A 14,703-nucleotide genomic window follows, 5' to 3' on the forward strand; every position below is an offset into this window, starting at 1 on the left:
CAAAACCTCGTCGCCATCAACCACGCGTACCGCTCCCCCCCCAATCCTTCCATCCTTCCGCCCCCCCTCCTCCCTCCCTCCGCGAATATTCCCATGTTTCGCCTCACGGACACGAGACGGTGTCGGGGGGGGGTGGTCGTGCGTGCCAGGCTGGGCCACGTGGCCATCCTCTCGCTCGCGTCGCTGAGCCTGCGGGTGCTGAGCACTGCCCCGCACGGCATATCGTCGGCGTGCCACGACACCCTGCACATCGCCTCGTACTGCTGCTCGGCGGGTGTCATCTACCAACTCATGATCGGCCACAACGACAACACCTGCCTCCAAGTACCCACGAAATCCCCCGCCCCCCGCCCCCCGCCCACCAATACTCGTCTCGTGTCCGGTTTCGTCGCTGTGCGTGTATTTATTATTATTATTATACTATTATATATATAGTGCGTGTGTGCATTGCGTGTGCGTGCATTGCGTGTGTGCGTGCGTGCATTGCTAACTACTACTCCTCTCGGTGGGTGTGCGTGTGCCGTGTAGGAATTGTACAAGGACCCCAACAACGAAGAGATCACGGTGATCGTGAACAGGGAGCAGCGCACGCTGTTCTACGGCACCGCCAACGGGACCCTGCGCCGCCTCGACTTTCCGTCGTCGGAGATCGGCGGCACCTGCCAGTCCACCCTCCTCCAGAGCGGCCACGTCCACCCCGGTACCCTCCCTCCCTCTCTCTCTCCCTCCCTCTCCCCGTGCTAGTGCCGCCGCCGAACCAGCCCTCTTCTTCTGAAATTCGCCGTTTGTCTGTCTATCCCTCTCTACCTTTACACACGATCCTACCATTTACATTCCTACATACATTTGCATACGTACGTACGTACTTGCATGCATGTATGCGTCGGGCTTTTGGCCCGCCGAGCAGTGAAGGAGCTGCTGCCGCTGGGCAATCGCACGCTGGTGTCGTCGTGCGCGGCTGGACACGTTCGGTGTTGGAACAACTACGACGTCGCGCAGATGAACTCCTACTCCATCCCCGCGGGTGCGACCCCCCCTCTTTCCGTCCTTCGGAACTGCACAAATGATATTTCTGATGGTTTGGTTCCGTGCGTGCGTGCGTGCAGGTGCGCTGCTGATGGCGCCCTACCTGCTGCAGGCGCAGGAGGACCGTGTGCACATCTACGACGTGCTGTCGGGCAAGATGCTCCACACCCTCCACGCCGTCAACGGATCGCACGTGACGGCACTTTGCGTGTGCCACGACAAGTCGTTCTTCGGCGGGATGCTCCTCGTCACGGCCCACTACGACGGCACCCTCCAGCTGTGGTCCCTCGGGCTCCTCTCCCTCCTTCTGCGCGAGCAGCACCAGGCCTCCCCGCACCCGCCCAAGAAGACATAGCCTGCACATGCCTGCCTGCCTGCCTGCACATGCATCACCTCGATATATATGCCTTTAGGGATGTATCCTCTTGGAGAGAGAGAGAGGATCACCACCATGGCCCCATCAGCACCGGTGGTGGTGGTGGCTGGTGGTGGTGCCAACCAACGTGACGCCTCTTCTCTCTTGTTGACTCTTTTTTGGTCCAAAGAATTAAATTAGAGACCCGAACACAACACCGGCGCACGTGGGGGGGGGCTGCCGCTCACTCCTCGCTGGAGGCGGTGCCCGAGGAGTGGAGGAGGGAGTAGAAGATGCCCCCGCTGTCGGCCAGCAGCTCGGCGGGAGGGCCGAATTCGGCGATGAGGCCTTGGTCGAGCACCAGGATGCGGTCGTAGTCGATGATGGTCTGAATGCGATGCGCAATCGTCAGCACCGTCACGTTGACGAACTCCTCGCGGATCGTTCGCTGGATGAGAGCGTCGGTCTCGTAGTCCACGGCCGCTGCAACCCCCCCCCCACCACACGTGTGAGTGACACCAACGCCAGTTCATGTCGCGCCCGGTGGCGATGAGGGGAGATGAGGAGAAAGGTAGGAAGAGGAGAGGAGGAAGGAGGAGGTGTCTGTCAACGCACCGGTGGCTTCGTCCATGACGAGCACCTTGGCCCGGCGCAACAGGGCACGGCCCAGGCACATCAACTGGCGCTGCCCGACGCTCAGGTTCTCGCCGTCTGCGCGCAGTCCATGGACGATGAGGCCGTTATAGATCTGCAACGCAGACGCGCGAGGTGCGAGGGCTGGACTGGGCGGACGTACATTCGGCGACTGCAGCGTCGAGGCCGCCCATAGCCTCGACGGCGCTCTTGAGGTGCACCTTGTTGAGGGCGTACCAGAGGTCCTCCTCCGGGAACTGGTCGAACGGATCCAGGTTGCTGCGAATGGTTCCTGGCAGTGTGCATGTGTGTGTGTGTGTGTGTGTGTGCCGTGTGTGTGTGTGTGTGCCGTGTGTGTGTGTGTGTCGTTGGTCGTGTGAACAATAAGGCCTCGGGGAGGGAGGGAGGAGCGCGGGGTTGGCATGCGAACCGGTGAACAGGGTGGGGTCCTGCGGGATGATGGAGAGGCGGGAGCGGAGAGTGTCGAGGCCCAGCTTGTGGATGTCCACCCCGTCGATGGTGATCGTTCCCTCGGCCGGCTCCACCAGGCGGAACAGGGCCAGCATCAACGAGCTATTACAGAGTAGGAGGCAAAATTAAACCCAAAAAATCAAAAAAAAAAAAAACGGCCAGGCACCGCTACCACCATTTTGAGGCAAGCAGCGGTAGCACGTTGGTGGTGGTGGTGGTGGTCGTGGTGGTGGTGGTGGTCGTGGTGGTGGTGGTGGTCGTGGTGGTGGTGGTGGTCGTGGTGGTCGTGGTGGTCGTGGTGGTCGTGGTAGTCGTGGTGGCTGGTCATGGTGGTTGGAGAGGAGGAGGAGACTTATGGGGCGGGCGGGGTGGTTACCTCTTGCCGGCGCCGGTGCGTCCAACGACGCCGATCTTTTCGCGCGGCTTGATCTCGCAGTCGATGCCCCGCAGCACCAGGTCGAGGCCGGGCCTGCAAACGTGGCAGGAGGGGGGGGGCGAGAGAGAGAGAGAGAGAACAACTCAGTGACGACTGGCTACCCCTCCTCCTCCTCCTCCTCCAAAAGGGGGGCGCCACGCGTGGATGGGAGCAGGCCGGGGAGGGGGAAGAAGCGAGCGAGCGAGCGAGCGAGCGAGAGAGAGAGTACCGGTAGCGTAGCTTGAGGTGGGACATGGTGATGGCGCCCTCGCGCGGCCAGTCGGGCGGCGGCGCCGTGTGTGGGATGAGGGGAGGGGCCTCCACGGCGATGTCGAGGTACTGGATCACGCGCTCGACCGACACCAGCTGGGTTTCCGTCTCCGAACTCATTCGCACCAGCCTGTGCCCACCGGCGGGCGGCATGCAGACGGCAGGAGTCAGTTCTCAGATATATATATACATATAAACATAGAAATATACAAACATAGAAATATATAAGCATAGAAATGGAAAAGATAAAATATCTGAGTTGCGAGCATGTGCCCCAGTGGGCAGAGGAGGAGGAGGAGAGGGCACGCACCAGTTGAGGGTGCCGGTGATGTTGAGGGCGTAGGAGATGGAGAGGCCGGCGAGGCCCGGGTCGATGTTGTGCCGCTCGATGACGGCAAAGAGGGCCGCGAGCGACACCACGCAGGTCCCGATGAACTCCACGCGCACCCCCAGCCACCGGTTGGCCACGTTGGAGATGAAGAACGCCTGCGCACACACCTCCCCACTGTCAGCCCCGCCTCACCCTCGCCAATATGCGTTCCGCTGCTGCTGCTGCTGCTGCGGTGTGCACGCGCACGCACCTTTTGGTTCTGGTCCAGCTTGGCCTGGTTACTGGAGATGAACGAGGGCTGCGCTCGCATTCACCCACGATCACCACCCATCATTTACATGCCACACACCACAACGATTTCCGATCAGTGGCGTGTGGGTGCGGCAATATTATAGCTGTTCCCCCGGGTGTGGTGTGTTGCGTGTCGTGTCGTGTGGTGTGGTGTGGTGTGTGTGTGTGTGTGTGTGTAGGGCACCTGCTTGTTGAAGGAGCGGATGGTGGAGATGCCGGCGAGGGTCTCGGAGAAGTGTGCGTAGATGGGGCTGCGGGAGATGCTGTCCAGGCGCTTGATCTCGCGCGAGGAGCGCACGTAGTACTGCTGCATGGCGTGGTAGATCTTGCCCAGCGGGATGAGCGCGCACAGGAACCAGGGCGTCACCACGCAGATCACGATCACGATGCCCAGCGACGAGAACAGCGTATTCAGGAACATACTGGACACACGCCACACGCCACACGCCACACGACGCACAACACACACCATCGCACACGCGCTGTCAGCAGCTGAGGTCGTCGAGGCACGGATATGCCTCACGATCTGTGACATTTGAAGGGGGAGGGGTGACAGAAGGGGGGCGGGCGTGTGTGTATGCATGGGTAGGTGGGTAGGCAGGGCGGGGTAGGTGTACCGCATGGTGTTGGGCAGCTGCTCGTCCACGGTGTAGATGTCTTTCGAGAAGCGGTTGAGGATGCGGCCCACGGGCGTCGTGTCGAAGAAGGCCATCGGCGCGCGCAGCACCTGATGAACATGACGTGGGCGGACGTACGGACGTAGGTACGTATGGATACACAACCGCCCCGCCCCGCCGCCTCCGTCAATGGGATGGTGGTGGCTGGTGGTGGCTGGGGCATATGTGTGGGGGGGGGTGTGTGGTGCGCTGCGCTTGTCTAACAGCAACAGCGTGGGGGCACATGATGCGTACTCGCTGTACGAGCCGGTCGTGGAGGGTCTCGGCGGCGTTGAGGCCGGCCACGGCGCTGAGGAGGGAGCGCACGAATACGAACGCGGTGGAGGCTCCGCCCAGAGCGGCGTAGATGCCCAGGTAGAAGTACACCTCGTCGGCCGCGTTGGGCTGCGTGGACCAGTGCGACAGCCACCAGTTGCCGCCGATTTGGGCCGATTGGTCGATGAGGTAGAGGAGAAGGATGCTGCCCACCAGCAATAGGCCGCCCACAGCGAACGTGTACTGGCGATAGACCTCCCACCCCACCGATCCTGTCCGAACACACGACACACGCGTGAGCGGTGGGTGATCAACAAATCGAATCAGAATGAGTAGGGGGGGGGTGCACCTATGTCCCGCTCCTCTGCGGCGATGAGCTTCTGGACGGGCTTGGCGGGGGCCGTGACGGTGACGGTGGCGGCGGGAGCAGGCAGCAGCGGCTGCTTTTCCGCGGGTGGCCCTCTGCTGCTGCTCGCATGATGCCGCCGCCGTTGCCACCCCCCCCCCACAAAGACGATATATCGCGTTAGCCACCACCGACCAGCGAGCAACGTTGCAGCAACACGCCAAGGGGGAAGGACGGGCCAATCATCCAGAGAAGAGGCGCGCACCTCGAAAGAGAAGAGGTGGAGGAGGAGAGCAGCCCCGGCTGTTCCTCGCCAGCAGCATGGGCAGCGTCCGCCGCGTCATCTTCCGCGACGGCGCCGGCATCGGAGGAGGCCGGGGCGGGCTTCACGTGCGTGTTGATGAGGCGCGCAAATTCTCTGGCGGCGGCGGCACAGACAAACCAGCAGCCAAGAGGGGGGAGGGGGCAAACGCAGAAGTGAGGGCGAGCACACACGCACGCACGCACGAACACCAGCCACAACCAGCCACCCACCACCACCGGGGGGGTAGAGGGGGGGGGCACCGATCGGCGAGCATGAGGTCGTGGTAGGTGCCCATCTCGACGATGCGTCCGTCCTTGAGGACGATGATCTGGTCGACGTCGGCCAGGTACTGCAGCTGGTGGGTCACGAGCACGCGCGTCTTGTCCCGCAGCTGGTCCCGAATGCAGTTCTCGAAGATGGCCTTGCCCACGTGCGCATCCACCGCCGACAGCGGGTCGTCCTGCATCACCGTCGTCGTAGTCGTCGTCGTCATTAACATCATTGTGGTGGTGGTGGTCGTGGTCGTGGTGGTGGTCATGGTCGTGGTGGTGGTGGTCGTGGTCGTGGTCGTGGTGGTGGTCATGGTCGTGGTCGTGGTCGTGGTCGTGGCGGCGGCGGCGGCGGCGGTCGTGGTGGTGCGGTATCAGTGGTTCCATTCCCCCACCGGTGAGTGCGGAGGAGGTTGCAAGAGCCGAAAGGAAGCACGTACGAGGAAGTAGATGTCGCGGTCGGCGTACACGGCGCGGGCGAGGGAGATGCGCTGCTTCTGCCCGCCGGAGAGGTTGATGCCCTTCTCTCCGATCTCTGTCATGTCGCCCGACGGCAGCATGGCCACGTCCTGCCGCAGCTCGCACACCCTAATCCATGCATATCCATCCATGCAGCCCCACCCCAGGTGATGCACCCGCACCCCCCCCCCGATGTGAGGCTCCAGCCACATCATTGGAAGCCACCTGTGTGTCGTGTGTGCGTGTCGTAGGAGTGCGCACTTGACGCAGGTCTCGTAGCGTGCGTGGTCGTAGGGGTCGCCGTAGAGGATGTTGTCCTGGAGGGTGGCGTTCTGGATCCAGGCCTGCTGGGTGACGAGGGCCACGGACCCGCTCAGCATGACCTGGCCCGCCCGCTTGTGGCTGTCGCCCAGCAGGGCCGAGAGCAGGGCCGACTTGCCGCTCCCCACCGCGCCCACCACGGCCACCAGACTGCCCCGCCTGGGTACCCACGCACGACCACGACACCGGTGCGGCACACCAGCCAGCCAGCCAGCCACCACATGTGCGCGGGTGAGCGAGTGGGCAGCCCACGGGAGGAGAGGGGGGTGGACGCACTGGACGGAGATGTTGATGTCCTGGAGCGTGACCGGGGTCGAGGGGTTGGAGTCCCAGGCGAAGCAGCCGTTCGTCACCCGAATGGCGAGGTCCTCGCCGCCCTCTTCGCTCTCCTGCTGCTTCTTATCCTTCTGCTTCTTCTCCTGCTGCTTCTTCTTCTTCTGCTTCTGCTTCTTCTCCTCCTGATGTGTGTGCCGGTATTTCGCGCGCGGGTGAGGGGTGGTGGTTTGATGGGGGGGATAGAGACCGAAGTGCCGAGGGTGGAGGGGAAGGGGGGAGGGGGTACAGGAGGGGGGAGGCGCAGGACGGCGTTGGGGTCGAGTTCCTCGGAGAGGAGGTAGGCCGATATGCGCTTCACCGACACGTGGGCCTCCACCAGCGACGAGATCACCTGCGGCAGCATGTTCTGTGTACGCCGCCGCCGCCGCCGCCCGGATATTTGTGGCCACCGGGCATTGGAGGGGGAGGCAGGGGTTCACGAGAGTCAGGGCAGGGTCGGGAGCTGGCGGGTATATAGGTGGGTGCGTACCAGCGGGAACCGCAGCACGTTGAACAGCGCTATATGTAAATATATATATATATATATATATATACATCACACGCGACACACACACCACCGTGGGTGGGCGCGAGACACGGGGCAAGCGGTGTGAATCGGTGGGGTGAGGCAACAGAGGATTGGAAAAAAGGAAGAGGGGGGGGGTGTGTGAGGCGAACCTAGTGCCGTGAAGGCTGTCTCGGCGTCGAGCTGCAAACAGACACCAAAGCGCGCAACCAAACCAAACCCCGTGTTAGCATCCGTCGCCGCCACCATGAATGATGATGATGACGACGACGACGCTGATGACGACAACGAAGGGGAGGGAGGGCAAGGGGTGGGGGGGTGCAGCACCGTGTTGCCGAGGAGGGTGTAGGTGGTGAAGGTGATGACGGAGACGAAGAGCGGGGTGGAGGTCCAGAAGAACATGGTGATGACCTTGAGGTAGGCCGACTTCTTCAGGGTGCGGAGCTCGTCGGCGCGGATGGTGCCGATCTTGTCGTTGAAGCTGGACTCCCAGGCGAAGAATTTGATGACGCGTATGCCCTGGAGCACCTCGTTGACGATCTTGGTGCGGTTGTCCTTGCACGTCATCATCTCCTTCTGGATGGCGCCTTGCACGCGGGCCAGCCACGAGTTGAGCGGGATGAGCAGCACCATCACCGCCACGCCCCCGAACGTCGCCACGCCCACCACCTGCCACAGCAGCACCAGGCTGATCCCGATCTGCACGAACGAACTCCACACCATGTGCAGGTACCTGCCGCCCCCGCCCGCCCGCCCGCCCAAGGCCACCACATTGCCGAGGAGGAGGTAGAGGAAGAGGAAGAGTGGTTAGGGAAGAGGCGAGGTGGGAAGGGGCTTGCTTCCACACGCGCGGGTGAAGCGGTGTACGGGATGAGGTCCATCAAGCGCTGCGCGTCGAGCGACATCCTACGCACACACGCACGGCATTGTTATTGTTACTGCCGTTCGTTGGTGCGAGCAAACAGGAGGCCACTGTCGGGAATGAGAGGTACAGGTTGACGATCTCTCCTACGGTGGACTGCTGGCGCGCGGAGGCGCTTTGACGGAAGGCCTTGCGGTAGACTTCCACCACCACGCTGCCTCGAATCTGCACCGGAGATCGCCAATCGATCCCGTCAGTCCACACACACACCCACCCACACACGACAATTTGCAAAGTGGTGCGGATCGGCATCGGAGGAAAAGAGAAAAATGAACTGCGAGATGGTGCGTGATGGTGCGTACGTGCATGCCCACGCGGTAGCCGATGTTGAAGTACTGGTGCACGGCCAGCGTCTGGATGGAAGTGAGCACGAACATGGCCGCCGCCAGCCCGAGTCCATAGTAGAGGGGTTTGGAATCGTCCTGCCGCCGGCCCCCGTCCCATCAGCCGTCAATGAGGAATAGATAAATAAATTGATAATATGTCCGGACGTGCGCCAGGCCAGGATGAGGGAGATTGTTGGGGCGAGGAAGGGCCTGGAAGGAGGGAAGGGGGGGGGGTTGGGACACACCTGCACGAAGCCGATGAGGCGGTTGAGCAGGACGGGACCGGCGAACACGAGGATGTCGTTCACAAACTTGTAGCACCCGGCGACCAAGAACGGCAGCCCAAAGGCCTTCACCAGCGCGCGCGGCAGCGAGTGTCTGCACGGCGACGCGTCGTCATCGGTCCATCATGTGACAGATATAGTTGAATATAGAAACGTAAATAGAAATAGATATTTACATAGCCGTACGTACGTGGTGCATGCACCGCACGGCCGAAGAAACAGGGATGGAAGGGGGGGGGTGATTTGGGGGGGGGGCGTACAGAGAGGCAGCCTGACTGTCCCAGGCACGGCGGAAGGCGGCCACGAAGTGGGCCGACTCGTCCTGGCGGGCGAGCTTCCACAGGTCGTCCATCACCAGCGGGTGCTCGTACCCGAAGAAGAGGAGCGGGTTGAACCACCAGAACGTACTAGTGTGCACCACGCACGGTTGGCCACGCCACACGGGCGCCCCAGGCACCAGCGGAACACGCGTGAGCATGGGATGGGATGGGTGGAGGTTGTTGGTGGTGGGGTGGGGTGGGGTGGGGTGGCGTACAGCTGGGAAAGGAAGTTGGCGCGGTCCTCGGCGCTCTCGGCGTTGCCTCCCGGAAACTAGTCTCCCCGCGAACGGGCGCAACAACAACAACAACCAACAACAACCAACAACAACAACAACAACAACACGGGCTGTGGTGAGCCGGAGAAGGGCGGGAGAGCGAAGAGAGCGCTTGGAGTAGAGGGCGGGGTGGCAGAGGGATTGGGGAGGTAGTTACGCGGTCATCTTGGTTGGGCACGAAGGTCGAGTAGGTGGCGACTGCCTTGCCGCCAGGGTGCTGCTGCTTGAGGCGCTCGTAGATGCGCAGCACGGGTGCGTCGTTGAACCAAAGGCCCAGTATGCACACCGCCCCGCAGATCGCGAACTGCACAAAGAAGACCACAAAGTCCCACTGCCACCCGTTCTGCTTCCCCACGAACGGCACCACCAGCCACCAGCCACCAGCAGCAGCGCATCGTACATGCGTACCAGCGCCCACAATCGGTGCATCATCAGCGCCCGCAGAGAGAGAGAGAGAGAGAGAGAGAGAGAGAGCGCGGGGAGAGAAGAGGACGTACGTGCTCGATGAGCACCACGGCCGTTTGAAGGCGCACGGAGGCCAAGACGAAGGCCATGAGCCACCACCCGCGCATAACCCACGTCTGTGGCACTCCGCGCGAGTGCTCCATCATGGCGATCACAGCCGCGTATGCCTGCCGCGGTTTGGAGGAGGTGGAGGAGGACAAAGTATGTCTGCCGCTGTTAGCCCTGAGGGCACAACGTTGAAGAGAAGGGGGGGGGCTTGAAGCCGAGGGGAGAGCACCCAGCCGATGGTCAGAAGGACATCGCCGAGGAGCTCGTACGGCTCCGCCGTGTCCACGAAGAGGTTGCCGCCCACCTGGCAGCGGGTGAGCTGTGTAGTGAGAGGGAGAGGGGGGAGAGAGAGAGGAGGGGGAGAGAGAGAGAGCATGAATCGCACCTTGAGTGCGTAGAGGGCGGCTTGCACGAGGCACAGGATGACCTTGCCCAGATAGGCCCATCCCCCGCCCATCTGCCACACGACCAACACGACCAACGACGCACACCATTTGAACCGATGCGTTGGCAGTCACGTTGACAGCAGCAGCAGCAGCAGCAGCAGCAGCACACGGAGCAGGAGAGCAGGAGGAGTGCATACGTTGAGGTCGAGATAGCGGCGGCGGACCTGCACGAGGCGCAGGGTGCCCAGCAAGAGCAGCCATCCGACGTGCACCCCGGCACCCACCCTGCTCATCACCGCCACCACCGGCACCGGCACGTGCCGCAGGCATCAGCAAACTGCCCCCCCTCTCCCCCCAAAAGAAGGGGCGGGTGGGGGTCGCACGAGTCCAGAAAGCAGAGGGTGAGGTTGCCGTCATCCCAGGGTCCCTGCAACCCCGCGCCAGGCCAGGCCAGAATAAAAGAAATACAAATCAGCAACCAAAAAGGGCACCCAAAAACAAGGTGAAGGGCGGAGGGAGCAAGAACCCAGGGGTGAGTGCCACACAAGGCCTCTGTGTCCATGGCGCGATGATGCGGGCCCGCTCCTGCTCTGGAGATATTTATGGGTAGGCGGATAAGGACGCGGTTAAAAAAAAAAACAGTTTTCCGAAGGCTGGTTTCTGGTTGGGAGAAACAAGGCGCCGATAGGCGGAGTGTTGTTGTGACACGATCCCGCATCATCACTAAGGCCGGGGGGGGGGAGTGTGTTGTGGCAGAACTGCAGTCTCTCTCTCTTTCGGAAATTGTTCGCACACAGGGCAGGGAAGAGAAAGGAGAACGGCCAGCAGCGGCAAGAAGGTCTGCAGCAAGAACTAAAGCTCTGCCACGCCGCACGAAGCGCTTTCGTAGCGGCTGCCACCCTCCGCGTGTGTCACATGCGGTGCTCCGGGCGGCGCCTGGAGTCCTCTGGCTGGGCGCGGTTCAGTGGATGAGCTTGCGCACCCACTTGAGGTAGACCACCTGCACTCGGAAACAGACATGATGACGACGATGACGATGGCGATGATGGTCATCCGCGCCGCACACCCTTTCTGAGTCAGCTGCTCCTCCGCTCGCTTGTGCGCCAAGAGGTCACTTGGTGAAGAAAGAGAAAACGGTGGGTACGCACGGCAGCGATGCCACCCACGAGGGCCACCATGATGAGCAGCAGGATGATCTTGTTCGTGACCGCCCGGCGGGACATCCCCATCAGCACCTTGCGAGCCGACGAAAGGTTGTCGTTCACGTCAAATACCTGGTTGGCGTGCACCACAAAACAACACGCGCGCACGCGTTGAGTCCATGCAACGAGCTCGAGGTAAACCGAGCCGTGGGTTGGGTTGGGTTGGGTTGGAGGGTACCTTGTCATAGGCGCGCTTGAGCGTTTCACGCTGGTCTCCGAGCTCGTCGAGGATGGCAACGCCTATCTCCTCGTTCTGCTGCGCCAGACGCTGGGCGCGCGCCAGCCGGTCGCTGCTTTCGTCTAGCACGGCTTGGTCTCGCAGCAGCCGCGCTCGCTGCCCCGTCGCAATGGCCTACTCTCCCAAACAAAAACATGATTATTTGTGTTAAACAAAAAAAAACAGAAAACAGAAAAGATGGATACAACCAAATAAAAATGAATCAGATTTGAAGAAACACTGGGAATGGATGGGTGACCTCGAGGTCGTCGTCATCGTCTTGGGCTTCGTTGAGGTAGTCTCGAGAGCCCGAAAATACGCCACCTCGTCCATTGTTGAGCCTATTCAGTTCCATCTCCGCGTGGGTTGCTTCTGCTTCTTTGGATCGGCCTGCTTTTTTCTCGCGCCTTTTCTCAGTCCCCCCACTTCTTGCGGACCCCGGGTAAAATAGTCGACACCGATTCTCCGAGAGGTGAAAAAGAGCGAGCGGGGGGGTTCTACGTGGCGCCACCATGGATCTTCGTCGCCACCACCCGGGTGCAAGTTCAAGGAAGGAATAGAGAGCACAAGCACAAGCACAACATGCATGCCACCCCCCGTGCATCCCTCGGCGCCGACAAAGCTCATCCCCTCAGCGGCGAGGACGGGAGCCAACCACAGCCGCACACAGAAGCCGAGGCCCAATCCTCCACGAGCAGTAGCGGCAGCAGCATGAGGGTAGCGGCTACCACGACCTCGCGTTCCTGGTGGGGCTGGTGGGGCACTCCCGCAGCCACCACCACCACAAGCAGCAGCAGTACGGGTACAACAAGCGCTCCTACTCCTACTACATCTACCGGAATGGGGTGGACAGGATGGGTCGGAGGCTGGTGGAAGGGTTGGCGCCCCACCTCCCCGGCTCTCCTTGCCCAAGCCGAGGCGCGCATGCTCCACCGTACGTAGGCTGCCCCTCGCCCCTCAAGCACGTCGTGCTTCTACTTCTTCTTCTTTTGTTGTTAAAATGCTCGCCCGCCCACAGCGGTCACCGCCAGGCACTCACGCCCCTTCCCCCCTCTCCCCGTACGCGGCAGGCGTGGCAGGGCGGGTCGAAGTGGAGGAGGTGGAGGTGGACGGGGAGGACGTCCACGTACCGCACACGGTGCACACCATCCGCCTGGGCCAGGGGCCGCCCCTCGTGCTCGTCCACGGGTTCGCCGCTGCCGTCGGACACTGGGCATGGTACGTGTGTACCTTCCCCTCCTGTCCGCGTTCAAATGCGCCCGTTCCCTCTCCCGTTGGCCCTTTGTCAGAGCCCACAAACCAACCCCTCTTTCTCGTGGTGTGTGTGTGTGTGTGTGGTGTGTCGTAACAGCAACCTGGACGAACTGGCTAAGCATCACACAGTGTACGCCATCGACCTCGTGGGCTTCGGGCGGAGCTCCCGCCCCGCCTTCACGCCAGAGGTACGGCACGCCACATGTGGACATTTGTGTGTGTGTGTGTGTGTGGGCGCGACGTGCGACTAACCCGGGGTTGGGGTGGTCGGTGATGGGCGTACGGTAGAGCCCGGAGCACGCGGAGCACTTCTTTGTGGCGTCGATCGAAGGCTGGCGCAAGAAGGTTGGTCTCGACCGCTTTGCGCTCCTCGGTATGATCATTTCTTATTTTTTTTTGTTCTTGTTGTGTCGTGTGTCAAGCCCCCCCCCCCAAAAGTAAGTGGAGATAAGTGGGCGACGCGGCCTCACAGCCTCCCAAACTCTCTCCCGTGCATCCCGTGGGATCCCCTAATCTTCCCCGCTCTCCCCGCCAAATCACGCCAACAACCGATCGGCAGGTCATTCGTTCGGGGGCTACCTGGCGGGCTGCTACAGCCTGCGGCATCCGGAGCACGTGGACGCACTCATCCTTGCGGATCCGTGGGGGCTGCCGCGGCGCACGGCAGAGGACGTGGCGAAAGCAGCCAAGATGTCCTGGCGCTGGCGTCTGGCCAAGAACATCCTCCAGAACTTCTCGCCCCTCGCGGCCATCCGCGTCGCTGGCCCGTATGGTACGCCTGCCTTGGGGAGTATGAGGCTGAGGGGCGGCGGCAGAGGCGGCTAAAAGGGATGATGATGACGACGACGACACCAATGACGAATAGTGATAATGATGACATGATCTGTGGCTGGCGCAGGACCGGGCTTGATCCACCGAGTGAGGCCGGACCTGAGCAGCAAGTGGGTGCACTACCACAAAGAGGAAGGGACGAGTGAGGTCATCCAGGAGGAGGAAGAGGAGGAGGAGGAGGAGGAGCGTGTGCCTACGAGTAGGGATGAAGCTCCGACCGCAGCAGGAGCAGCGTCTCTCTCGCTGCCCCCAGTCATCGACTACGTGTACCACAGCAACGCTCAGCTGCCTCCCACCGGTACCCATCTACTCACACGTGGTCCCTGACCTGCGGTCGCAGAAACCGCGCCGTGTGCTGACTATGGGGCGCTGTGTGCATGCAGGCGAGCTCGCCTTCCACAAAATGATGAACCCGATTGGCTGGGCAGCCCGTCCTTTGTGTGACCGCCTCCACCACCTGGACGCTTCCATACCCGTCACTTTCCTGTACGGGGAGGTGCGCCCCTGCCCCCCCCCCTCTCATTGGCCTTCCCCGTTGTTTGTGTGGTGCTGCTCACCATTTCCATGTATGTGCACATTGTGACATGTGTGACATTCCACGGCAGGAGTCGTGGATGGACCCGCGGGCAGCGGTGGAAGTGATGCGTCAGATTGAAAACCAGGCCGACATTGTGATCATCCCTCGTGCGGGGCACCACGTGTACATAGACAACGTACCCTTCTTCAACAGAGCGGTTCTTAAGGCCACGGGCGGGTCAGACCGTCTGGGAGACACCAACAAGGAGCAAGCATAAAATAAAAAAAGCATATGTTTCTTTGGCAGCTTTGCTACTATGCTGTGTCCTCTACCTGTTGTTCTCTTCTCCCTCAACTTTAGTCCCCTGTTCTTGGCCTGCTCTGGCCAAAACA

At 61.6% G+C, this 14,703-nt stretch overlaps 3 protein-coding genes and 1 pseudogene across 3 annotated transcripts in view; 2 read left to right on the top strand and 2 right to left on the bottom strand.

The window, feature by feature from the left end:
* The window catches only part of ACA1_174060 (K+ channel tetramerization subfamily protein), a gene marked incomplete at both ends in the record, with an annotated part of 2,935 nt that extends 1,554 nt beyond the window's left edge, over positions 1-1,381 (top strand). Inside the window, 4 exons of the mRNA XM_004356595.1 lie at positions 150-324; positions 529-700; positions 908-1,024; positions 1,107-1,381. Of these exons, the coding sequence (XP_004356648.1) occupies positions 150-324; positions 529-700; positions 908-1,024; positions 1,107-1,381 (739 nt within the window). The remainder of the gene's footprint in view (positions 1-149; positions 325-528; positions 701-907; positions 1,025-1,106) is intronic.
* Positions 1,382-1,625: 244 nt separating this feature from the next.
* On the bottom strand, positions 1,626-10,583 carry ACA1_174070 (annotated as a pseudogene).
* A 668-nt stretch (positions 10,584-11,251) lies between these two features.
* ACA1_174080 (vesicle soluble NSF attachment protein receptor VTI2, putative) lies at positions 11,252-12,064 on the bottom strand (the record flags this gene model as incomplete). The annotated part of the gene is made up of 4 exons (XM_004356596.1): positions 11,252-11,290; positions 11,439-11,564; positions 11,671-11,844; positions 11,969-12,064. 4 exons carry the CDS (start codon positions 12,062-12,064, stop codon positions 11,252-11,254), a joined length of 435 nt encoding a protein of 144 aa, XP_004356649.1.
* Positions 12,065-12,291: 227 nt separating this feature from the next.
* On the top strand, positions 12,292-14,588 carry ACA1_174090 (hydrolase, alpha/beta fold domain containing protein; the record flags this gene model as incomplete). Its single annotated transcript, XM_004356597.1, has 8 exons — positions 12,292-12,643; positions 12,780-12,927; positions 13,061-13,151; positions 13,252-13,336; positions 13,523-13,735; positions 13,862-14,092; positions 14,178-14,290; positions 14,400-14,588. 8 exons carry the CDS (start codon positions 12,292-12,294, stop codon positions 14,586-14,588), a joined length of 1,422 nt encoding a protein of 473 aa, XP_004356650.1.
* Positions 14,589-14,703: the final 115 nt, after the last annotated feature.

Source organism: Acanthamoeba castellanii (genome assembly GCF_000313135.1).
Source record: "Acanthamoeba castellanii str. Neff unplaced genomic scaffold scf7180000084741, whole genome shotgun sequence".
Classification (NCBI taxonomy): domain Eukaryota; phylum Discosea; order Longamoebia; family Acanthamoebidae; genus Acanthamoeba; species Acanthamoeba castellanii.